This window comes from Cygnus atratus, chromosome 2 (genome assembly GCF_013377495.2).
Source record: "Cygnus atratus isolate AKBS03 ecotype Queensland, Australia chromosome 2, CAtr_DNAZoo_HiC_assembly, whole genome shotgun sequence".
In the NCBI taxonomy this organism is placed as follows: domain Eukaryota; kingdom Metazoa; phylum Chordata; class Aves; order Anseriformes; family Anatidae; genus Cygnus; species Cygnus atratus.
Window position 1 is genome coordinate 70,132,620 of NC_066363.1, and position 26,312 is coordinate 70,158,931.

At 42.2% G+C, this 26,312-nt stretch overlaps 1 protein-coding gene across 1 annotated transcript; it reads right to left on the reverse strand.

Moving 5' to 3' along the window:
- Positions 1-358: 358 nt before the first annotated feature.
- LY86 (lymphocyte antigen 86) lies at positions 359-26,114 on the reverse strand. Its single transcript, XM_035560371.1, has 5 exons — positions 25,994-26,114; positions 11,595-11,681; positions 10,328-10,456; positions 3,626-3,678; positions 359-491 (listed from the first exon to the last, which is right to left on the reverse strand). Exons 1-5 carry the CDS (start codon positions 26,112-26,114, stop codon positions 396-398), a joined length of 486 nt encoding a protein of 161 aa, XP_035416264.1. The 3' UTR covers positions 359-395.
- Positions 26,115-26,312: the final 198 nt, after the last annotated feature.

The following is a 26,312-nucleotide window of genomic DNA, read 5'->3' on the forward strand; positions in this document are numbered from 1 at the left end:
TGTAACTACATAATACATATGAAAATCTTCTTTAGCCTGTGTTAGAAATGGATACCTCCATAGCTTACTGCAAAAACTGTTTTGGCTCTTGCCTGTTCTGCCTCATCCTATTTTCATCCTGAGATGAGAATGTTGGTACCAAGTACTTTCTATTTGCAGCTGTTTGTATTAAAAGCAAAAAGTGGGCTACAGTGTGCATTTAGATATAAAATTACCACTAGAGGGTCTACTGACTTCTTGAAAACAGTGAATTATAAAGAGGAACAGCATCAGAACCACCATATGGGAATTATTTCCTTCAGAATCATTGCAGCATGCAAGCAATTCAATTGGCTTGAATAGTTTTGGTAATCTGTAGCTTTAATGAAATTGGTCTGGGTACATTATTTTAGTTGCTAATAGTAATCTAAATAATTTTTCACAGTAAAATCAGCACAAGCAACAGTGACATGATCTTCATTAGTCAGCCTTGCTGAAATAGTGTACTCTCCCTGTGTGAAACAAACACAAAGCAAGAGATTAGTCCATGAGTAGTAAATAATTGCTTCAGTTTCTATGAGCGAGTCCTCTTCCTAGAAACAAAATAGTACTTTTCCCATCAAGTTCCTCTGAAACCTCTCCTGTCCAAATGTTTCAGAGCTGGTAAAGGAGTTGCCCATATTTTCTGCCAAAATATGCTCATCAGAAATATCAATGCTGACAGCATAAGTTCAAAATTAAAACAACGGGGGGAACAAAATATTTTGATGTATAAAAATTCCTTTCAAATCTGTATTGCTTCTCATGTTTCTTGTGAGCAAGCACAGTATGACCTGTGCTGTTTAGTAACTGGAAGGGGAAGAGGTGCTCAGTTGTCTGTCTGGCCCTTCTTTCTTGGATCTTGTTGACCATGTACACTGTTATTTATGCATATGAATTTCTATAAAAGATGGCATCTTGGGGATGTGTGTATAGATGAGTCAATCTGTGATGAACTCCTATACAGTAAAACAAGTGGTAGTTTAACTTCAAATTGTGCAGTTAAACACTAGTATCTTCTTTTTAGGGACAGAACTTGTATTGTTGAAGGGCAAAAATCTCAACCTTAAAGGTGCCATGGCTTTTTTGTGTTGGTCATAACTGCGCTCTCCAGGTGTCTGGAGAAGGAGAAGCAATGGGCAGGGAGGTGTCAAGGCTCACCTAAGAGATTCAGAAGAGGTGAATGAAATTTAATCCTCTTGAAAAAAAACTTCTTTACTGTGAGTGTGGCAGAGCACTGGAACAGGTTGTATGGAGAGTGTGTGGAGTCTCCTTCTCTGGAGATATTCAAAACCCACCTGGATGTGATCTTGTGCAATGTGCTTTAGGTGACCCTGCTTGAGCAGGGGATCAGCCTGAGATATGATGTCCAGAGGCCCCTTCCAACCTCAACTGTTCTGTGACTCTGGGTTGCTAGCATTGTGGCATTTCTGTTTTCTCTGGAGTTTGTAAGGGAGCAAAACCTGTGGTAGGCAAACCAGTAGAAGCGGAGAACTTGGCATCAGTGGCCTCCTGGCCTTGAACCATAGTTCTTGCCCTGCTCAGGACTTCTCTGGTTGTGAAGCAGGAGGAAGTACAGCTAGAATTAATTGTGCTTCTTGCCATTCTCCTTTTACCATGGGATTTCAAAGGCAATATCTGCCCTCTTTCCTCACAGGGAGTATCAAGCTAAGTGTAACATCCAAATTTAGAGAGAGGCCCAATGACAACATGCTCATGAGAATATAGCCTTGTTGCAATCATCGTACAGATTGTCTAAATGTCCCTTATGCTGGTCAGATTAGACTTCTCTGTAATGAGCAGAAGCTGATTGCTGCATGGAAGAATGGCATTATTTGCCTGATCAATTAATTAACAGTGAAGGCTTCCTATTCCCTTTCTCACAAGCATGTTAATTCTCCAGAAGTTTATAGTTTTATTCATGGAAGTGAGTTTTTAATAACTCATTTCCAGTGCTCATTAGTGACTAGATTTTTTTCATTCTCCAAAATAATAATTTCCTCATGGGTAAAAATTGTTATTAAAACAAGATAGTGAACAGTCTTAATGTTTCTGGCTCCAAATTCAGCTAATTTGCCCATAATTGGAGTTCTGCTGCTCTGTGTGGATGTTTCCAAGGCTTTCTCCTTGTCTGGAGACTTGTGTCTCAGTTTCTTTAGAGCCTTTACTACAGAAGTGTCATCTGTATGTTAGCAAAGCTGCTCTTGGAGCAGGATGCTGAGTGATACAAGCTTGGGTATTCCTCTGTGTGGTGATGGGGGGAACACACGTTAGGCATTACTTGACATGGTATCTCTAGGCATGGCATTTAGGGAAGCAGACTTGTAAGAATGGGATAACAGGGATAACAGCCTGCGTAAGGGAGCCCAGCTCCCTGTAGGAGAGCCTGGAAAGTGAAGGTTGTGGTTGCTGCTATCAACGGAGGAAGGCTGAGATGTTAGCTGCTGTTATGGAGGCTCGATCTCCCCAAACCCAGCTATCCTTCTAACCTGTGCAGGACCTGGCAAGCTTAGCTCTCCAGGACTTGTGTCCTTGTTCTCTGTCCCTGTTCTAATCCTGTTGTCTTTTCTTGTGCCTGGACCAATCCAGTGCTGCAATCCAGTGCTGATTAGGCCCCAGATCCTCAGTTTTGAGGCTGAGGCATAAGTTTTTATGTCACCTGTTGAAGAACTGAGAGCTGGTGTACTTCTCTGTGCCAGTAAATCTAAGGGGTGTTTGACTGTCCACTTGAACTGCATGCTTTCACAGTGATGACTGTGGCCCCTTCTTCCCCATGTAATTAAACAGATCTCTTGACAATCCCGATCTTACCTTCTCCCCTTCAATCCATTTTTTTCAGGTATCTGGCTAGAAATCATTTGTTATTGACCCATAAAATATAGCTTCAAGTTGTGCCTGGTTACGGCAGACCACGTTACTTTCAGCATTTAAAACCTATCTAGCTTTGTAATGTGATTTGGTTGAGGTTTAGGAAGGAGACCTAGCTGAGTGTGAAGAAGACTGCTTGTAAAGAGCATCTATAATGGACAACCAAGCAACTCAGTAAGAGCAATGTCTAGGCACTGCCTGCTTTCTCACCCTTCTAAGAATTTCATCTCTTATTCTCTGGCCTTGTGGAACCTTAAAGTGTTCTCGGTCTCATAACTTGTACTTTTATTTGCAGCTTAGAAGAAATCTGTCTCTACCTCAAACTATATATGTACAGTGAAATGCATGCAATTGCAATATTTATCCAAATTGCCTTTATAGTCTGTGAGGATGAATGAGACTCTCCAAATTATTAAGCCCACTAAGGAGTGAGTTGAACTGCAGCTTTGGTCTCTCAGGAGTCACTTGAAGCTGCATCTACTAAAGAACTGTATGTCTGTGTGAGTTAGTGCTGGTAGAAGGGATCTGCTATTTGAAGAAAGCCTGTCTGTCTCTGGATAATGGTGTCTTTGTTGCTTTTTAAACAAAGCCCCTTAATTTCATGTTGCAAAAGATTATCCATGATGCAGTGTGCCAGCTGGGGAAGCTTGGAATATGCTGCTGTTGTTGCTTATGGTCAGAGGACTACACCTCATCCAGAATGCCCTTCTGCTTCAGAGCACAGCTGTGGCAATCTTACCTGTGGGATTTCTTTGATCCCCAGTGTGACAGGTCCCTCGTAGTAGAGGTTTTCTGAAAAGCAAAAATGATGGGTGGTTAGATACCACACAGCACATGAAGGAAACAAGCACCTGATAGACACTTTTTTTTTTTTTTTTTTGTAATAGCACTTCAAAGTGCTCCAGTGACAAGTGTTACAGAACTGCAAAGTGCTCAATACACAGTCTTGCAACAACCCTCTTGAAAGAAATGTCAGGACGTGTACTGCCTTATGGGGAAGGCAGAGCCTGGGCTCAAGAAGATAGAGGAGGGGGGCCCTGGCTTTGCACAGCCAGGTGGGTGTCCGTATGTCAGCATGCATCCTGCAAATGGGGAAATGAAAGGGGAGCAGGAAATTGCTAGACATGAGTCCTTTAGCATGATCTGCTAAACACCTGGGGATTCAACAGTTGAGCTATACTTTTTGCTTAGAATTAGCAGAATGGTAATCTGAGCTGAGTGTTTCTGTAGGTGTAGAGTTCTGACTGCTTGCTGAACATGACCTTAAAGTAATAAGAACATGTCTGTCTCACTGAGAGAGCATTCACTAAGAAGTTACATGATGTGCTAAAGCCATCATGAGTTGTGTCGGTGACTGGAATGGAGCCCAGGAGTTGCACCTTCCAATCTCCATCCCCTTAATTGCAAGACATGCTTGCTCTTCACTGTGGAAGAAAGGGCAACTTTAGCATTAATGGACAGAATTCACAAGCTGTTCTGCAGTTCCTCCTACTTTTTCATAGCTTACTGGGCCAAACTGTGTAGACTTGACTGAAAATAAAATTCGTAGATGTTTTGGTACAGAATTTCTTGCACAACTTGCCCTACAGAAGTCATGGAAAACTAAGAACTGTTTAAGGATTCTCTTTTGTAGGTGTCATGAAATATTCTTTACTTTGACAGTGACAGAGGAGTAAGTGTTTCATCATGTTTGAGCATGTGCTGGCATTTTGATGCTTGTCAATCCTAGAGAGTTGTTTTAGTCCAGTATCTCTGCGTTGCTTTAACTGTTCCTTGTTAAAGGGTGGACAAAAGATTTGTCACATGATTGTCATATGGTCCATCCCACCATGCAATAGGTATCTGAAATGGAAACAAGTGTACAGAATGTCTTCCCCACACATCATGAAATATTAGTCAATGCCTTCATTTAACAAACTTAAATGAAAGAATCGTAACTATAATATGCACTAGGAAATGAGTAGCAGAAACCTGAGACATCACCAATGTCCCACAGCTTTGTATTAATGAGAAATTTGTTAAATGTAATGCCCTGATGATTCTGGGAGGTGGAGAAAGAAGCAGGACTTCCCACTGTCTCCCTGAAAAAAATAATACCAAAACTGAATAGAAACAGTACATTCTGGCTTCTCACTCCCAAACTGATCAACTGTATTATAGCACTCAGACTGTTTTCCTTCCCCTCTGCTTCCCTGGCCACCTCACCTGGACACCAAGAAATCTTTTTTTCAAAGAGCAGTTGCCATCACTGCTTGCTTCTGTGCACGAAGAAAGCCCTGGAGTCTGACACGTCTCCGCAGCAGAGAGTGGTGACTCAAGAATCTTAAAAATACTGCACAGCCCACTTCTCAGTTCACAACTTACTAGAGCCTAAATAGGAGTTAAAGGCATTGCTTACTGCACGACTTATGTGATGAGTGACTCTCTTGGGACTTGGGATGTACGTGTGTGGATGTGAGCTAAGGCATGTTGTGAGCTGCACCCCCAGAGTGGTGTGGACCCTGCATTGGTATGGCTTGTGGTTTGTATGCACTTGCTTTCAGTAGAGGGCCTAAAACGGGCCTTGTCTGTCCCTCCTTCAGTCATCTCTGAATCTAGCACATCTTGGATGACAGCAGAGGAGGATAGAGAGTAAACTGGGCTGTGAACCATTGCCTTTCCCTGAAATCCTTTTCCTCTGGGATATGAAAACTCATCTTGGGTCATGTAGCTCTTTAGTGTCTCACCTAGGCTGTTGGAAAGATGTCCAGATTCTAAATGTAGAGAAGCGGTATCCAAGCTCTGCAAAACCTATATTTCAAAATGAAATAGGATCATCAGGCCATATATTTCTTTCTGAAAGGATGGCTATGCTGATCTCTCCTTCACTACAGGTGGAAGCCGTTTTATCCCTCTTTGCTATGACAAAGTAATGATTACATCAGTTAGATGAAGGCAGACTTAGGGCTCCGCCTCACCTCTCCCTGTTTTCTTTGATTGCTCTGACTTGTGGTAGCTCTGCATTTGTTTGGTAACAAACATGGGAGGGAGCCAGGTTCTTTCCAGTGGTGTCCAGTGACAGGACAAGAGGCGATGGGCACAACCTGAAACACAGGAGGTGCTGTCTGAACATCAGGAAGCACTTCCGTGCTGTGAAAGTGACTGACCTCTGGCACAGGCTGCCCAGAGAGGTTGTGGAGTCTCCATCCTGTGGGATATTCTAAAGCTGCCCGGACGTGGTCATGGGCAACCTGCTTGAGCAGGGGGATCGGACTAGATGATATCCATAGGTCCCTTCCAGCATCAACCATTGTGTGGTTCTGTAATCAGGCCTCTAGAAAGCTCCTGTGACCCTCCTTGCTTCGGTAACTGTGAAAAAGGACTGTGCTGCTTTGAATGTATATTCTGATAGGAAAGCAAAATCAGCTTTACTTTTCATCTAGTTGAGGCCTGCTGTGAAATAATATAGAACTGTAGATCTGTGAATTTTATTGTTCATACTCATTTCTGACTATAGCAATCTTCTTGGTGCCCACATTGTCTGGATCAGGCTTCTCACAGCCCATTCAATGTTCCTCTCACATGGAGATTTCTGCTACAGTTCCAGAAGTGTAAACAATCTGCAAGGCTTTAAGAGCTGTAGTTTATCACAGCGTCCTTCGTATGCTCATATACACTTTTGCATTCCTACATTGAAAGAGAATGAACACATCTGTTTCAGTGGCTGTAACTGTCACAAACACTGAGCTGAGCTCATTGAAAGAATGCTGTGGTCTTCATAGAGCAAGCCCAGATGCTTTTGTAGTTGCATAAATGCATGACTGTATATTTACATTATTGGGAACAGCATAAATCGTGACTACATTTTTCCTAATTAAAAGTCCCCTATGTCATTATTAGTCCGGTAAGTTATAGCACCTATAATGTGTGCTGTCATCAGTGATGTGCTTTTAGCCTACCTTCCATGTTCAGCTCTTCTCCTTAAAGACTTAACTGAATGTGATTTCTGTAGAGCATCCTGGAAAACATTTCTAATGCACTATTGATTCAGGGTGATATTACTGTATTTGTATCAGCTTTCCTCTACTATTTCTACCAAAAGTAACTTAGTCCTTTTCCCTGTCAATGAACAGGCCTCTGGTAGCTTCTAGTCTGACGCAGAGCTTTCAAATGTGTAAGAACTTCCTGAGAATTACTTCAACTTACTAGTTACCATTTACCATGAAGATGCTTCTCATTCCTGACAAAACACCTATAATGAAATTCTCACTTCTCTTTCTCAAATCTTTCTTGCACTGAAAATCTTAAACATTCTCACACTCTTGTACTATATAAAGGCCCTGTACATCTGCACCCACCTCTTCTTTTTCTACGTTTTAAATCTTTTTAGAACTTAAATGTTCCATGTTGGAGTTCTTCTAGGACACGATCTTGCATCCATGCAATTGACACAAAACTTTTGTGAGTTTTAGGGATGCAGGAATGATCTGAATAACTGCCAGCTATAGATATACAGTTGAGTGAGAAAAATGTATATAAATACATAGCTGGATGAGAAACATCCACTCTCTTTACTGGGGAGGAAAAAGTGATATGAAGGGGCTAAGCAAGACGGCATCGTATATCAGTGCAAGACCTAGCTTTGTGGTGTAGCTGCTTTCTCGGAAAAATGTATCTAAACTCCCAAAGTGATACCCAGTTCTGTAATTTATGCCTCGTTCTCTATTCACAAATACTTTTTTAGAAACATGCTCACTGTAAAACCTAGCAAAAGAAGTAATAATCTGTAGAGTGGAGGTCTAAAGTCAAGGGTGTTTTTGTATTGTTTTGAGAGCGCACACAAGGACTTGTGCCAGCTCTCTGGTGCTTTCTTCAGTTGGGGCTGAAAGAAAACTTGCAAACTTGCAGAGTATGCTAGCATCTTTCACCAGGAAGTTTTGTTGAAGCCTGCAAGTTGTGGTTGGCACACTGCTAAATATTACCATGCTAGGTCTCTTTCTCTGATTTTAGTGATTGCATTGAGAAATCTGTTAAATCTTATGTAACTATTTTCTTTAGAGGAAGTGGAGAATTACCACTTTCTATTAAAATAGAGGAAGAGCTGAGCTCGTGTTATACCACAAAGAATTTAGCAGTTTTTTTTGTTTTTTTTTTTATTTTGTTATTGCTGTTCTTAAGTGAACAATGGCCTATTTCCTTGCAACCTTTGAGCTTGCAACTTCTCAAGAGGGATATAACTCAAACAAAAACCTTCAGTCCTATTTGGGATTCCCAGTGAGCTGTGCCAGATGTGAGGTTTGTTTAACATAAATAGTAAATACTATGATTATGATGAACATGAAACCTGCAGCCATATTAGGTATTATATATTGTGTGTATGATATATAATTATTATACTGGGGGTGGAGGCAACATCCAAAACTTTGCCAAATCCATCTCTTACACATCTCTCTTCTTTGTAACTTCCTCTCTGCTTGTCCACACCAGTGGACCAACAAAATCTTCAGTAGAGCTGTTATTTTACATTATTTGTCACTTTGGAAGAGGGAGGCAGAGGTAATTTTTGTCCTTCTTGTGGTGGGCAAGCATATTGTGTGTACAACTCTAAGCTCATGTCAGATTTGACTAATGTTGGAAATGCTGTCCCTACAACGTGGAAACAGGGCTCTGCATGAAAAGCTTCCATTGTAAGAGTCATCTAACCTTCACTTTTGCTAGGCTGCATACTTGACCATTCACAATATTGTCTTTTGTGGTCAGACTTACAGTTGTACTAATATGGTCAAAATATGGTTGTGCTGAATTGCCTCAGACAGGTATTGAGCTCACTTTCTAAAACATGGGTTAGAATCAGATGTCAACTAATTAAGAAATACCACGCTTTCAGTTTGAACCTTAGTCTGAGAAAGTTCGCTTCTTTCCCACTGTGATTTAATTACTAAATAAAAATAACTACTGAACAAGATAGAAGTGCAGAGGTCCTCACATCAACTTAGGGATGCTTCTAAACAAAGATACATAATATTATTTCAACAATCAACTATGGCTTTATATCATTGTGTGCTTCAATTAGTAGAAACAATCACCTGTCAGTCTAAGATTAAGGGAATTGGAAACCCCAGGAGCTTTTGGCTTTGTAGCTTAACATGTGAAAGGCAGTTTGTGCTCTACTCAGGACTGGCTCCACTTCTTAATGTGTTCTCTAAAGGATGTTAATAAGTACTTCATGAAAACAAGGTAGTTTTTCATGAGGTCTGTGGCGGTTATTTTTTTCTTATAATTCAATACACAATTGAAGAAACCTATAATTTTTTTTTGTGTGTGTGTGTCTATCTGGCTTACAGGATTTACATAATTGGTTGCTCATGCAGCATTTCTCTATTATTCTTCGTGATATTTCTATGCTGCGTGAAATGTTTTAGTAATTTTCCAGGGGCAGTCATAGCAATAGCGTTGTGCTTGATTGTCAGACTCATAGCCCTTGCACATGAATTGTTGCAGCATTATCATGATGGAGATGCAAGTGAATGGAAGGAAAGTGGAGCTCCTGAAACTAACTGATTCTCTAAGAGCTCTGTGGCAGACTTCACTTCAGTTCCACCTCTTTGTTTTAAAATCAACCTAAAGGACAATCACGATGTAAGAGGGATTTCAAAATGACTGTTTAAGATATGTGAATTTTACAGTCCAGAGGCATGACCATAGCTTTTTCTGGACATATTGTGGCTAGCTTTGCACTACCTGGCCTGGGTCATTGCAGAAGGACCTTGAGGTGCACAGGCTCACCTGAGAACAAAGATGCCTGCTTTCTGGGGCCAGCTAATGCCACTGTAAACCAACTAGTGTGAGGCTGGCAGCTGCTGGCTGGCAGCTTGACTGGCATGAACTGTATTCATCTGACCGCAGCATAGTCACACAATAGGCAGAAACAAGGTACAAAGCAGAGATGGTATCAAATACTATCTTGATCCAAAGATCCTTATTCAAGCATAGTCCTTAAAGTGTGTTAGGAACTGCCTTTAAGGACAGGATGTGTTTTTTGCTTAATAGTAAAGAATGTGTTCAGAATGCCTTGTTTGTTTGCTCAACCCTTCCTCTGACAAAAAATAAAGGCTAGTTCTGTAGTACTTTTTGCTCACATGACAACCATGTGGCTATAAATAGGGCTTATGAACCTCTCTGCAGTTGGATGTGGTCTCATTACTAAACTTATTTTTTATGGATGTGAAATCCCATGTGTGTGCAATATTCTGTGATTAAAAGAAAAGCAAGCAAACAGGTTAAGGAAAGGCAGGCTCTAAAATTAAAACATCTCTGTCCTACTGTGTTTCTGTCATCCATTAACATGCTGTTGAAGTAAACAGAACGTTACAATGTATTGGTGCGTTCAGCAGCACAGCGGGTGCATCCTGCTTGGAGTATTCAGTAGCCATCAAACATTTCAGAGTGCTACCTAAATTACCTCCTTTCTTCTTTCCACAGAAAATAAGCTTAGAATGACCAGGCTCGCAAAGTGTGTCTGAGTAGCTCAGGACGGTCTTCCCACCTATGATCAGATCAACCTTGATGTACAGTTCCTTAATGCTGTGTCCTACACAGAAAGAAGGACGGAGTGTTCAGAAAAAGTGCAAGAGTAAACAGCTTTAATTTATTTTTCATTCACCCCATCCTCCCCTCCAGTTTTTAAACCATTAAACATTTTCCCTTCACTGAAGATTCCTGATACTTAGAAATACATGTTTCAGGAGCAAGTCTCCAAGTCTCTTGAGGTAGATATAACAACGAGCATAGCTTACATTTTTATTGTAAATTATGCCCATGACCATTCTCTGATCCTGAGACCAAGTGGCATAGGAAAGCTTGTGTCCATACACCTAAACTCTTTTTTCCCTTCTGTCCCTGGCAGTGTGGCCATGTCCAGTGTGCCCCTTGGAGCAGCCCGTGGCCAAATGTCTGGCTTGGGATGGTTGCCCTGTGTCAGGGACCAGCATGGCAGATAAGTAGTGCTAGGAGGTTGACTGTTTGGGCATTTTTGGCGTGCTAGTGAGGCTACCAGATCTAGAGGGAGGCCCTGTAATCTGAGTTGGTGGAAAGGTATTTGCAAATGCCTATAATATGGTGTGCAGGCTTGTGTAACTTTGCAGCCATCTGATAACAGGCGCTCCTCAGGGAAAAGGGCAGCACGTCCGTTAGGAGGATGACCTTTGCATGTAAGGAAGCATTCCTAAGTGTTAAAAGATGCTTGGCACACAAACTCGTGTTCAGACCACGAGTATACAGCAGCACAGTCTCATATTTGTTGTAGTAGTAGAGGTTCAAGGTGAACTTGGGGCCAACAGGGTTGCAAGAAGGTGCAAGGGTCAGCCTTGGCAATTTGGGAAGCGCTGCTGGTGCTGACACGAGATTGTGGGTGCTGTAGCCATCTCATTCAGCAAGACTTTCCGCAGATGAATTCTCTGTGAAGACAAGCTCTAGATCCAGCCCCCACCTTGGCTGTTCATATGTACAGATGAAGGGTAGGAGAGGGATAGGGGCTGAGGGCTGAATACACTGTCTGAGGCAGAACTGGTAACAGAACTGCCATTTCTCTAGCCTCAAGCAGGTTTTGAAACTTCTCAGGAACGAAGACCATTTTTATTTTATCAGAGGTTGTCACCCTTGCTTACTTAATATCAGCACTTACACGTGAATTATCTGCTTTTGGCACAAGGAAATAGCGATTCACTTACTTAGGACCATGGCAGCTCTGATGTTAAAGGTGTGGGTTGCAACATCAGAACAACGGTCAATGCTGAAAGCAAAGTCTTGCTGGGGATCTGTCAGGAAGTAGAAAGAAATGGGTAACAAGAGCAGTAAAACTACAGAAGTGCTTTTAAAAAAACATTACAGATTTCCTAGAAATGTTCCAAGATGGGCTCAAAGCTCCTATACGCCATGTTTACTAGCTACTTCTGTCTCTCCTTCCTCCCACTTCAATCTGAAACACGTTCAGATGATAGCCTACATGGGGCTACAACCTGCTGGGTGGAAAATTTAACCAAGTTCAGGGAAAGCAAATTCCCCATGGAGATGGGTTGTCTGTACTCATTTGACACTGAAGTCCTAGCACTGCTGTCCTTCTCAGGTTCTGTGTGTCACCATTCCTTCCTCAGCACAAATAAAAAATTAATTACGATGACTGTCTTTTAATGAATTTGTATCACAAGATCGCTTGGTGATTGTCTGGGAATCAGAATCCTGAAGTTGATTAGAAAGTCCAAAGATGAAAGCAAAATTGTGTTGCTGAGATCCTGCAGTGGTTCATGCTGGGTCCATTACTGTGTGATATTTCTAACCTGTTTCTTCTCTTGGAGACCTTAGAAGAGCTGGGGGCAGAAGGAGCCCTAAAGCTGCTGACCGACATGGATGTGTTTCTTGCTACTTTCCATGGTGCCCTTTCCTCAGCACGAGACTCCAAAACTCTTGAACAAACACAACTGTTTTCCCCCTGCTTCCACCTTCTTCCTTCCTTCCCCAGGCTATGTGCTGTGTCTGAAGGCTTGCCAATGTGTCACTTTCTGGTGACAGCCAGCATCAACAACTGACAGCTCAGTTGCTGCTGGCACGGCTGCAATGATCGGCACATGCAAGAGGTTTCCAGAGCTGTGGCTGGAGGTGGAAGATGTGGCCAGTTTGGCTGAATGTCATCTAACCCATGGATGTATGCTGTACAAGAGCCTCAAGGCATACTTGGCCCTCATGGTGGCTTCATGGCCTTGCCCATGAATCTGACACCCTCTTCTGTGGAAAACCAAGAAGCTGTGGGGGTGGACCCAGGCACAACTGCAGCACACACAGAAGCAGCTGTAGGCTCTACGGTCTACACGGAGCTGTTGGTGACAAATTCTAGACTTGAGAATTGAATTCTGTTTCTAACTTATTATTGTTTGTGCTTTGAGGTGATCATCTTACTGAATGGAAAATTATGGGTCGGGAGAATTTTACTTTGATGCTGTGGTGAAACTTGAGTCATGAGTGACTTCTGTGATTCTGAGCTAATGTGTCTGTCATCTTTTTGCTCCTAGTCTGACCCTATTTTTGCAGCAGTGCTCCACAGCTGTGGCAGCTGACAGGGAACCAGCCTGGGTGACCGAAGCCTGTTTGTCTATTAGGGGAGCGTGAAAAGAATGAAAGTACTGGGAGGACCTGGCATCTTCAAGCCAGAATCTGCAGCATGTGGATTGTCAGTGTGGTCCAAAAGGGTCTCCCAGGTCCTAACTTATGACAATTTAAAATAACTATTTGTTATAGGTAAAAGGAGGTAAAAGTCACAGTCATTTCCCACAGCTCTGTATCCTTATGCTGTATTTTTCCTTCCACACCACTAAACCAGTCTCTGCAGTTACATGACCTGCTTGGGACAGGTGAGTGTTCATCGGCTACTCAAGTGTGACATGGGTCAGAAGGGGGTCATTCCTCTTTTTCCATGTTCCTGTCAGTTTTTGCTTTGTTATTGCAGCTTCAGAAGTTGTTGCAATCAGGTAGGAGAGCAGTTTCCTGCTCCAGATGGAAAGAGTGTCAAACTTCTCTTTTTTTTTTTTTTTTTCCAGGACTGTTATGCCTGCTTCCCCTCTGGTCTCTGCCACCTCTCAGGGCTTGGTTTCCGCTTTCTTCTGGACTTTTGCAAGAGCCCCTCTCATTTCTGTTTTTGGTGTGTGGTGCATGGATAAGTTTCAGGAAGCAGCTGTTCAGATCCTGAGCAAGTTGGGTACTGTTGCCTACAAACAGTACTGGTTGTCAAACGACCAAAATTGCCAGTTCCGTAATTTTCAGAGGGGAACATGATCAAAGGTGGCACTGCAACGTATAAAATGCTCTTTTCTTTTCAAAGAGACAGAGGCTGTGCTTTAGTTAACAAATTAAATCATGGTATTAAGGCTAGAAGTTTTTTTTTTTTTAGCTGAAAATTTATCTTCCATAACTGTTTGGATGGGAAGAAGATGTTCATGAAACAAAGCTTCCCTGGAAAACATGTATTTCTCATAAAGAACTCCACCTCAGAGCTGTTTTAGTTTAGTTCATGCGTTGAGCTTTTTTGCCAGGTGAAGTATTTCATGGTGCAACATAACCACCGTGTCCCCTATTCTACCACTAGTGATGCAGCACAGAGGGACACTGGTGTGTTGAGGCACATGTTGCCTGATCCCCGGTGAGGAAGTGTGTGTGAAAACACTCACATGAGATAGTCCAGCAAAATTTGTGAATTAGAGCACTCGGATTTTGTGTTGGTACTATTTTGCTGTGAAACAAGCTTTTCTACTGGTGAATTAAACTCCAATTAATTTTCTGACCATCTCCCTGTGGAAATTCAGGTGATGACTTTGCAATCCAACATCTTGGTTACTATTGTGTACATGGCAGACTTCTGCTGAAATCAATTGAAAGGATGTCTTTGTTGCTAAATCTATGGTGCCAGGGTGTCTGGATTCCAAAAACAAAACAAAACAAAAAACATAGGCAGAAAGGATGCTGCTAAAAGGAAATTAAAGGAAATACTATTTTTTTTAACTACTTGATATGCAGAGATGTTTGTAGATTGAGCTGCGCGCTGTGAACTAAGGTAGTGTGCCTTACTCCTTTCTTCAAATGTAGAGGAGTCCCTCGTGTGACAAAAGCAACTCAAGGCCATTGCCATTTCTCTGTTGCACAACTGTGAGTCACTGTCTCTCTCTTATGGAGGTTTAATTCTTACTCTTCCTTGTTGCCTCAACCTGAAGTGAGCTGGTTAGACTGAAAAAATACAAGTTATGTCTTTCACATGTGCAGAGCAATAACATTTATCATTAAATCTCTAAAATACGTGGGGCTGCCCTTCAGCCTTCCACTTCCCTGCAACATTTCATAGTGCACTAGTACTGTATGTTCCCAGACTTCCCTCCACCCACTCCCTTCAATCTGCTCCCTCTTCCATAATTAAAGCTAGAAACTCTTCAACTGAATGCGGAGTTTTGCTTTTCCTGTTCAGCTTTGATATATTACCAACACTTAAACGTTGCTGGAAATTTTGCAAACATGTTGAGGTTTATTAGTAAAAATCTGCTTATTGGGGAGTGGGGGAAGAATATTTTTTGTATTTTTTGTTTCTCTGTACATCTGTGTGAGAAAGGCTTGGGTTATAACATTTTCAGCTATCATGAAGGTGCCCAGGAACAGGATTTTGACTGAAGTTTCTCTACAGACAGTTCTAAACCTTTCAGGCAACTGCCTTCAGAAAGATGTTAGTCTTTGTCCTTTGTAAACAGTCTGAAGATCTGAAGCACTGTAAGATCTCTTAGGCCTGCTGTTTGAACTCAATGCCATGCCTAATGCTGGGCCTTCAGCTTTATCTCACACTGAATGTACAGCTTTTACTAAATAGCATTTTCTGCAGTACAATCCTGCTTTGTGGGAGGTAAATTTGGGATGTATCTAATCACCAGTCACAAGGTGGAGTGCCGGCTGACCCCTGTATCACACCTCCTGTTTTACTCTTTCCCGAGTACTCTGGTGGAGATTGATTGCCATATTGGCTTGGTATGTGGTTTTCCTCATGCACAACCTGTAGTGTGGTACCATAGTTCATGATTTCAGCCTTAATGGCTTAATATTGTGAGGTGCTTGCAGTGGTGAAGTTTGCTGGGCATTTCTAGATCACTGAGCAGACACAATTAGTACTGCTTAGAAGCTCAGATAGGTTCTAGGAAGAAAAGTTCAGGAACTCCTTTTCCTACTCCTGTTCTTAGCAGAAGGTCATGTCCTAAGTAAGTTAGCTCAGACAGATTTACAGTGGTATATATACATGACCCTCCTGGCTGCAGGCATTGTACCTTCGACAGAGACAGGGACACGCTTTCGTGCCTCAGTTACTGCAGCTGTAGGGCCACCAGCTCACCCTCCTGCTGAACACGGGTGTGCACCAGGACACAGGGCTGTGAGCTGGCGCTGCCCATGTGCCCCACGTCTGTTCAGCCTCCCGTTCTCTGGGAGTTGATCACCACCAGGGAGATGAAGTGGACAGCTGGGAATGATAATGTCTTAACCTGCTACAGCTGTGTCCTTCAGCACCAGACCTGTTAGCAGACCACTAACAGGGGATTACAGAAACTGCATGGTTGGATGGGAAGCACCTGTTACAGGAATTTTGTTGGGCTGTTCTAGAACAGCCTGTCTTATTCTTCTCTCTCTCTCCACACCATCCTATTAGCTATCCTCTACTGGCTTTACTCTCATCTGAACTTGCTCTTAAATCCCACTGTTCCCATATGAGTACGAAAATAAATGGCGTGACTGAACCAAGGGCAGCAAGCATGCAAGCTTTGCTTGCAGGAGAGCACATCTGTAACTCTTGCAGGGGTGAGAAGCCTTTCCAAATTAGTAAGCTTTGGGCCTTTAGAAATTGCACTTTTAGGAGAAAAGATGTACAATTGAGTGGAATGACATAGCTGGGCTTGGTTAGGGTCATACAAGGACAGACTGATGAAGAGCTGGAAATGAGCACAAGGAAGAAACATTTAGTAATTACCCGACACTCCTCACCTTCAAAGCTCTTAATAAAATTAAATCATTAGTCCTTACAACATTCAAGGTGATGAAAGGGAGGGAAAGAATGAGGAACTGTTTGGGATCTCACTCTGTATTCACTCAACATTTTCCCTTTAATGTCTATTTAAATAAATTAACCCAAATGCTCAAGGTTATATTTGACACTGTGGAATCTACTTACAAGGTACTGAGGAAGAAGCACAAGCTGCATTAGATTTCTAGTTTTATGTCTAGATTTCCCTGAATACCTTCAGTTTAATGAACTTCCCTTCAGGTCTTCCTTCACTGTATGCTTCAGCCATGTTCATACATGGCTGGGAAGAGCGGAGGGACCCTCTGTTCATTGCGGAGCAGAATAAATTTTGAGAATCATGTCAGTTGTGGCTACTTAATCATAAGAATGCTTCATTTCAAAGCACTAACCCGGGCTTTTCCTTAGTTCAGACAGGCACACTGGTTTCCTTTGCAGAAGCCATGGTATGGTTTATCTCCTGTATGTTTCTGACACGATTAGGCAACATGGAGGTTAAGGAATAGGAAAATCACAGTTGATGTATCCGTAACATCCCAGGGCTACAGACCATGGGAATTCCCCACTGCCAATAGTTCTATCAACTTGTGGTCTCTGAGGTCTGCTTAAACCTGAAGCTCTTGGAGGTGACTAACAGAGTCAGTAACTGTGCTTCCTTTCTGATAAGACCTATGTGGCAATAGAGGGGAGTCTGAAGATCAGTCTCAGTACAATCTATAAGCTAAAAACCCCTAGAAGACTAGAGAGAGAAATGTAGAATACGGTTAAAAAATGTTCATGCAATATTTAAATCATTTCCACTCCTCTCTCAAGAATACTGAACAGTGGTAATGCAAACAGCAATTACAGTTTTGTTAGATTAAGGCAAAGGCATTACTGGCCTGTTTTTATGGCCCTTGTTTTGAAGCCAGGTAATTCCAGCATTTCGTGAACTAATTTCAACAAAGGGCTAAGGCTTTGTCTCTTACTAATTCAAATACAGCTCATTGCTGAGTATAACTGATGCCCAGATTTGCAGATGTTCAGAAACTAACTCAGAAGGCTGGTAACCTCCAAATGTGTTGCTGGGGCAATAACTGCAATAGTAACAGCATTTGGGGTGTGAGGACCAGATGTGGGATGGAGGGCTCAGCCCATGAGCAAGGATGTGTGGCAGATGGCGAAGAGAGGAAGAGATGTGCCCAGTATCAAGCCGAAGAGCTGGTGGTGAGCTGGGTGGAAGCCTCTAAAGGCAATGTGGGTGAGGGGCTCTCTGCAGCCTGGGGCTATGTCTGGTGATAGGAGTGTCATTACCTTGCACAAATCAGCCCTGCCAAAAACTTAACTCAAATTTCCCTGCTTTTTCCTGCCCAAACCACCTTTCTTGACAGCAGGCTTGTTAAAGCTATTTGCAAGGGCTTGAGGGGAGGCCCAGTGTCTCAGGGTTCATGAAGGCTTTCCTTGCTTTTGCCAATGGTGATATTTGGAAAGATGTGGGTGGGGAGATGTTGCTGTGCTTTGAGTGGTATGACAAGCTTTGTCTAAGCCTGTTTAAGAAGGCAAAACTGAAAGATGCTGGCTTTGAGAGACAGCACATACAGATCTGCATTTGTATTTGATAATCCTGATTTGTCCTAGTTAGCCTGAGAGAGAAAGGGAGGCAGGGCCGGCTTCAGCTACAGCAGTTTAACCAACCCCCCCCCCCAAAAAAAAAAACAAAAAAAAACTGCATTAATTTAGGCCCAGCAGGGAATGTATTAGAGAGAAAGTCTTTGTTCTTCTGTTCTGTTGGTAAGAAAATGCCATGCACTGCATGAGTAAAATGCATACAATAACTGCCTGTATTCCTAATCAGATCTGTCTCTTCTCTCTTCACGTGCTTCTTTATCGTCTTTATATTGTTCTGCTTGAGACAGATCTCTGAGCATCAGGGCTTGCCTCTAGGACTGAGGATTCACAACAGACTTGCAGACCTGTGTCAGAAATAGAACCAAACATTACCAGCAACTGCCCTGCTGTTAGACACATGCCATGCTCTGGGATAGCAGGCTTCACTGATGATTATACAGAACAGTAATCAGCAGCATATAAATGGACTAAATGTTCCCATTTTCCCAGGATGGGTTGAAATCCACCACAGGAGTGTGGCAGTAAGCTATAATTAGAATGGCATGCTCCCTCTGCTAAGGAAACTAGCAGGGTTCCCACCTGCCCGATCACCACTGGATCATTTGACAGGAGTCATCCATCTTCAGGTGAAGAGGAAACTGGTGCATTGAATTAACTTGTGGTAGTTTTCAAGATCCTAGCTTTGGCAAGTGGCAGCTCTCCTGAGTCTGAAAGCAGCATTTATGACAGATCAGAGGTTTGGGGTTTGGTATGTGGTGGTTCTTTGCAGGGTATTTGGGCATCTTGTCCCTTGTTGTTACTGTTCCTTCCAAATGTTAGTTTGCCATAAGCTTCCTTGAAGTTGCTGCAGTGACACCGACACAATAATGCAGAAGTCATTTTGGCATTTTTGAGGTGTATTTTCATTTTTCTTGGATTATTCTAGGTATTTTTGCTGGTGGATGTTAAATTGCTGCAAGAAGCTGATCATAGAATCACAGACTGGTTTGGGTTGGAAGGGCCCTTAAGGATGATCCAGTTCCAACCCCCTGCCATGGGCAGAGACACCTCCCACCAGACCTGTCCAAGGCCCCATCCAGCCCGGCCCTAAATGCTTCCAAGGATGGGGCATCCACACCTTCTCTGGGCAAAACCTCCTACATCTCTCCTATTTTCTTTGGTAAACTGTAGGTATTGTAGGGTCCAGAGCTTTTTTTGGGGCCTTCACGACAGATGAGATGAGATGATGTGGCCATGCCCAGAAAGCCTAGCGATGCTTCGTACACTTACACAGAAAGCTTTACCCTGGAGCACTTATGAGCTTGTTCTTGTTCCTAACTTGATGCAGTGAACATGCCTTTTGATAATTTCTACTTTATATAACCCAGAAAGTTAATCTCAATTTTATCACATTGCTAACAAAGCTGTGTTAACATAAAGACTCAAATTCTGCATGCAGTAGCAAATGGTGGTTCTGCTTTGCCCACAGTAATTTTTAACTGTAGTGAAATGCACATTTTTTTTTTTTAGGTGCATCTCTCATATTTGCTTCCAAAGAGGAGAGCACATTTTCCTGTGCCTTCCTTTGTGGGCTGTTACCCCTCCTGCTTGTGGTAGCTTAGTGACTCAGTGGCTACAACAACCGAAGACATGGCAAAAGTCAATAGGTGGAAAATCTATCTGTTATTTTAGATTTAGCAACTGGAGATGAGCAGGATGGGCTGTCACAAACAACTTTCTTTTGCAGTATGTGATGCAGGACCTTCATTGATTTGGTGGGAAAAAAAATGAGCACCATGAGGAAATCTCTGAGAACTAAATTAGATGGGAAAATTTAAAGCAAGGTGGCAAAAGTTCAGCTGAGGTTAATTTTCTCCACAACTAGTCTCACTGAAAGCATTAATATTGATTTTGCTAAATGGTTCAAAGTCTAGATGCTGAACCTATTTTTTTTTTCTGAGGTACCACAGAGGTGTGAAATTGTATCCTGTTCCTCCTTACTGTTTACATTTTAAAACTTACAAAATACCCTTTTCTCTCTGAAATGAGGTAAAATTAAGTTAGAACCACCTAAAATATCACATAGGGAATGAAAGTTTTAATCCTTTCTAATGAAGTGGAGAAAGAAACAGACTCAGAAATTTCAGTTCATGGAAGGACCAAAACTTTTTAAAAAGTTTTACATGTGCAAAATTAAAGCGAATTTACATGTGTACTCACATCCATGCTACCTTGATTCTGATGGTAGCTTCAGTCTGTTAGGATTCAGTGCCAGAAATATGCCTGTCAACATCTGGCCTTACCCCTGGAATAAGTAAGCTACACCAGATGAGTGCAGCAGCCAGGCTATGACACTAAGATGGCTTGGACAGAGCAAATAAAAAAAATGTTTTCAAGTGAAATTCTTAAGTTCTTTGATTGTTTGCCCATTAGCAATCTATGCAACAAAAGATCAGAGGGGAGTTGGTGTCATGTGGCGTTAAATAATTTAGAAGCAGAAGCAATTGCTGGAGACTGCTTGAGGGAAATAAATAAATAAGTCCAAGGGAAGCATCTGGCTCAATCTGTCTGCCAAAAAAACAAAGAATAATGGAAAAAGAACCTTCTTTCACCAAGCATCTAGCAGAACATTTGCCCTGAAGATGCATGAGGTGAGAGTTTTTGCAGACATTTCTATGCCAGCTGAAGCTATCAGATTACTGATGTCCTTTAACTAAAGGATGTATGTGCTTGTGGCCAGGGAGGAAGGGACCAGCAGCCTTGGTTGACGTAGAAAGCAGAAAGGGATATGCTATGAAATTAGTGCTGCAACAATGACAATTTAGCAGGATTGCTTACAAGTTGGTATTGTTGATTTAGCAGGATGGGTGTTACGTTGTCTATTAGAAAAAGAAAATAGGAAAAGAAGAATTTTTAAAAGAAAGTGTATTTGACCTCTGTATGTAGGAGAAAGGATGTGATGGGCCTGAGTGCGTGAGGGGGACACCAATAAGACCGAAACTATTAGCACGGACAGACAAATCATCAGGATAATGTAATCTAACCAGTCTATCAGTCTCCACTTTTAAAACTAACAAACAAACAACCCCCCTCCTTCCCAAAACAAACAAAAACCAACACTGGGATGTTCCCTCAAAGTGGAGTTTAACAGGAGGGTTAACAGCTTATCTGAGCAGGGCAGATTCTGCACCAGGATAACCCTGTTGACTTCAAGGGTTTTTTCTGGCAAGATCCAAATCTGAGCTCACAAGTTTAAAAAACAATACAAATGAGATTTTCCTCTACCAGTAAATGCAATCCAGTGCAAGCTCACACCAAAGTGGGCAGGACAGTGCTGCTCTCTTTTACTCTATCAATGTAGGGCAGGAAAAATCTTCATAAAAATAACCCTGCTTGAAGTGTGACATAGAGCTATGCAAGCAGTCATGGAGCTCAGTGGACAACACATGTTCAGTCTAACTGCTCTCTTTATGAAGAGGCATTGGCATGTAAAAATAATTCCCTGAAGGGGACGAGAGAGGCTGCTGCTATGTCTAGCAGAAGGCATTAATTATAGCAATGGTTGCCCATATCACTAAGTGTTGTTATTTGTTTGCATGTTTGTTTTTAAATCTGTAGATAGATAAAATTGTAAAGACAGGGTACAGTCAGTTTTCTGTTTAGGTTCTGGAATTTGAGATGAATGGTGATTGATTCCTCCTCCTCTCAAAACTTCAGCTAGTGGCTTCAGATGAAAAAAAAAAAAAGTCAAACGTGACTTGGGAAATCTGCTTGTCTCTGCCTGATAGTCAAAAATCCCATATGCTCTGAACAGTGTTTTATAAAGCCTGGGGAATATCCTTCAAGACTTAGCTTTGGCTGGCCTGCAGATCTCCCTGAAATTCTGTGTTATTTACTCCTGCGCTTAGGAAACAAAGTCCTTAATGGTCAGTGTTCTCCAGACCCTTTCTAGGACCCTTCTACCTTAATAGTAGCCTCTTCTGCATTGTCAAGAAATCTCCATTTTCAGGCAGCAGAAGTTCTGAATTCTTCAAGGTCCTAACCTTCGCATAGAGCTTTTTTCATCACTGGGAGTACTGGTCTGGGTATGCTGGCTGAAATAAAAACAGCTATTCTGGAATACTGATTTCGTGACAGAGGCCCAACTCAAATTTTAAGAAAAAGCTGTAAAAATGCTTGTAAAATGCTTTTCATGCACCTATAGTAGCAGTCACCTGCTTTACCCTGTGGAGAGGGTCCCATTTGAACAGTACCTCATAAGAATGTTTTCATTGCTAATTGACACAAGCTTACGTGAATGGTCTAGAGGCAGGCGCTGGTAGATGCATTGAAGAGTTACATTTTGTAGTTTCTGACTGCATTGCACTTTGCACTTTCAGCTAGATGCCTGACAATCAAATACCATTGGAATCTGCTCAGGGCACTCTGCTACTGCTGCCTTGCTGCCTTTCCCTTCCCACAGAATTGCCTTTTAAAATGTAGCTGGAAAGATCAAAAGCATTGTTGCTGTAAAAATCACTGTGAAATTAAAAGGGATAGGAATCAGCCATTTGTGTAGCAGATTCTTTTCACGTCTCTGCATAGACTTGCCAATTACAGTTCTCTTTTCTCAGTTGGAGATGTTAACCTGTGTTGCTTTTATCTCAGGATCCCTGCACAGGTTTCTAAAGTGATTTGTGGTCATTTGAGATCTTCCTTTGTTTTTGTCACTTCTTCCTGGGAGGAAGAGTGGCACTGATGGGAAATGTCTTGCTATTTATAGACTGTCTCGGTGTTATGTCTCCTGCGGTTATGTGGAGGAGGCAGTGTACTGTCTATTTACTTCTAGACCACCCATCTCTCAGCCTGAGTTTCTTGCTATGGACTTGATGCTGAGAATTTTCTTCTGATTTCCTTTATATTTTTTTCCCCCAAGTGTGTGACACTGATCACTGGGGTCTTATCCAGCCCTTTCTTTTGATGCATGCCTTAGGGTCCTGTTTTTGGAATGCTTAGTCTGACATTGCTGGGTGTAAATGGGGATGCTTTCTGTAGGATCCAGAATATGGGGTGACACTAAGGGGTTTGATGCATGCCTGTAAACTACCCCATTATAGAGACAGGTTGCAGCTAGGTCAAGTGCTTTCAACTGGGAATTGGGACTTGCTCCTGGGTATAGAAGACTGCTATTCTTTCTCTGTCTATCTTCAGTTAGCCAGCTAAGCGTCTCTGCTACACTTATTACTGGTATACTAACTCTTACTTTTGGCTTTAATCAGATTTTTGAAGCCTTATAGGAGAAGATCTGATAAACTGCAAAGCATAAATGAACACACACCTCCATTTTAAGCTCTCAGACTGAACTCTATTAATCTGCTGATAGAGTTTGAGAAATAAAGTTGTAAAGTAATTGGCTAAAATTCCCCTGACCTTCTTAAATTTTACTTGATTCAGCCCTGGTGTACTGATATCATTGTAGAATTTATAGTAACAGTAATAGTGATGAAATCCTGACCCTCTTGAAACCGTCAGGGAATTTTTTACCCAATATTTCATACTAGAAACCTCCCTGTAGATATTGTATCCCAAAATGTGTCATTCTCTGGCATCTTCAGTGGATCAGGAGATACCTTGAGGATGTATCAGAATGAAGAGGACATGCAGGAGGGAAAGTTTCTTGGGGGGGGCTAACATTTATTTGGGGATTGGGTGCCCTCAGTAGGGAGTCAGCTTAAAATAACTGTGGGTTTAGTTTTGCAACATATTAATGTTCTTCAGTAGTTTGTTGGGATGCCTTCTGTAGCTGCTAGGATGTGTTATCATAGTCCCTTTTCCCCAACTCTGGTCTGTGAGCCAGGAAGCTGCTCCCACTTTTTTTAAACTCATACTAACACCCTGAAGAATGAGCAACCCTATGGTTTTGGGGTACTCCTTCCCTTGAAACACCTAAAGTGTATGGGCAGCTGCCTAGCATTGATGCTGTGCCTGCTGACATTACAAAGTTTTCATGAGGGGGTTGGCTGGGAGAGGGTCTTGTCAAAACCAGGCACTAGCATGTCTTTTCCTGGGTGAGAACAGCTGTTGGGACAGCTAAAGAAAAAAGCTATGTTCTTTACATCAAATGATGGTTAAGAGTGAAATGAAGTGCAGACAAAGCTTCCCTCCTCCTGAAAGGTTGATCACTGCCTTTGTCACTGTTGCAAGCTGGCCAGCGAGCTCATGAAGAGCTGTCTTCTCTGAAGAGAGGGAACGCAGACTACTGTATTCTGATTAACCTCCCCATCTAGGAGGCTTTCTATAGATTTTTGGGCTCATCCCAAAAGACTTTTTTGTTTGTTTTGCTTTATGCAAGCTAGCAGACTATGAGATAGATCAGCTAAGATGCCAACAGTGCTTCCTGGTCTGACGCTACAGGTACAGGTAGCTTCTGGAAAAAGGCAGGGCAGAACACTTTGAGAGCAGCTGTGAGTGTTGCCACAACTGAATCTGCCTGAGCTGTAAGGGGGCAAAGAATCAGGCTTCAAACAAGGAATCTGATTTAATTCTTGCATTGCTTCCATGTCTGTGTAATCCTCTCATCTCCCATAGCTGTGCCTAGGAGAACAGAAAATCACTCTTGTGTTGGGACCTGACTTGAGATCTCTGGCTTGTGCTTCTCAAGCTGTGAACTTCTCGTGAACTCCTCCTGTTACCTTTCTGTGTGTGGCAAACCAAACAAGTGATATGTATATTCTAAACAAGCGCATTTTGTTTGTCAGTCCAGTGGTGTGCATAGTAAGAAGCAATGCCTGACTGACACGTGCCCAGCAAATTTCATCATCATTTGAATCAACTCAAACTGTAGCCTGTGCCCCTGTGTCAAGGCATCTCATGCTAACTGAGACCTGTAGAGGGAACAGAATTTGTTTATACAACGAATTCTTAAAATAAAGGTAGTACCAGTGCTCGTATTCAATATCTAATTAAATATTTTCCTAATGCAGTATGCCCATTTATAATATGTGAAGCCTGACTTTGTTCTCCTGGGAGCAGGCCAGTGAAGAATTGCATTACAAATATTTATTTACTTCCCTTGTCCCTCACTGGCTTTATTTTAATGGGTGTGCAAAACTGCATGAAAGCTACAGGGGAGAAAAAGCCCCCCAGGAAAGCCTTTGTATCTGGATGAATTGGAAAAACAAACTCTAGGGTGCTCATTTGCCATGAATCACTTTTCACATCACGTGTGGAAAATGAATGAGGCGTCTGTGAATCTAATTCCCTTTGTCCCAGTTGTAAAGCAGATCAGCACAATAGGAGAGGCACAAGGCCAGCAAAGCAAGAGGTGGAAAGCAAGCACCATTCAGTGAATTCATTTTCAGTCATCCCAGTGCCACTTGCTCCTTTTCTTCTCTACAGATTTAAAGAACAAACAAACCCTGAGGTCCCTGGGAAATGCCCCTGTTAAATGCTGCTGCTGAGGTCTTGCTAAGCATGGTGGCAACTGCTGAGAATGCAACTCCTTCCCACTGTCACACCAGGTCCCTTGTCACTCCAAGTGGAAGGACAGAAAGCACATCACCACAGCCTAACCACACGGTAAGAAAACAGCAGATTGGTGTGTTGAAGAGTCTGTGTCAGAGGTAAAAAAGGATAAAGATTTAGGGTCTTCCTGTTTTCTGTAACTGAGCTTCAAGTTAAAAATCCTAATCGTCTTTCATGCTGAACTGAATTTTTGGCAGCTACTTAACAATCTGAATTAGGTTACATTATTTCCTCTCTATTATATTCCATCTAAAATCATTTAGATTTGTGTGTGTGAGAACCAAACACGTTATATTTGAAAAACTAAAAATGTTCCAGCTGCAAAACCCAGTGCTGGCCTGGGAATGTAACCCTTCCATTCACTGCCTGGTTTATAGGCTTCTCTCACTGCCTAAGAACAACTTTGTTGCCCAGCTAAAAGGAAAATGGAAATTTTAAGAATCTCACCACAGCTTTTGTAATGAATTTCCAAGTTGTCCTCTTTGCAGACTGTGTGCGTAGGCCATTCTGTGCTGGCATTGATGGAAAGCAGGACTAAGATGAGAACAAGAGCATTTGATGTGTTCATGGTGATGGTGGCAGTTTGCAGGATCAGTTCTCTCTGTCTCTTGCTAACCCTCTGTGGAGGGAGCTGTTCCTTCCCTTCTCCGAGGGAGACAGGAGTTACTACATTCACGCCTGCAGAAGGGTTAAGTGAGCCAAGGCAGCCTCCAGCTTACCACAACGTGGTATAAACAAGAGGCTAATCGGAATTGGAGGGTGCTGT

Coding starts and splice junctions, on each gene's coding strand:
- LY86 (XM_035560371.1), bottom strand. CDS start 26,114: ATGAACACATCAAATGCTCTTGTTCTCATCTTAGTCCTGCTTTCCATC. Junction 10,457..11,594: donor CAGAGCTGCCATGGTCCTAA/GTAAGTGAATCG, acceptor CTTTCTGTGTAG/GACACAGCATTAAGGAACTG. Junction 3,679..10,327: donor CTGTGGAAAGAAGAAAGGAG/GTAATTTAGGTA, acceptor TTTGCTTTTCAG/AAAACCTCTACTACGAGGGA.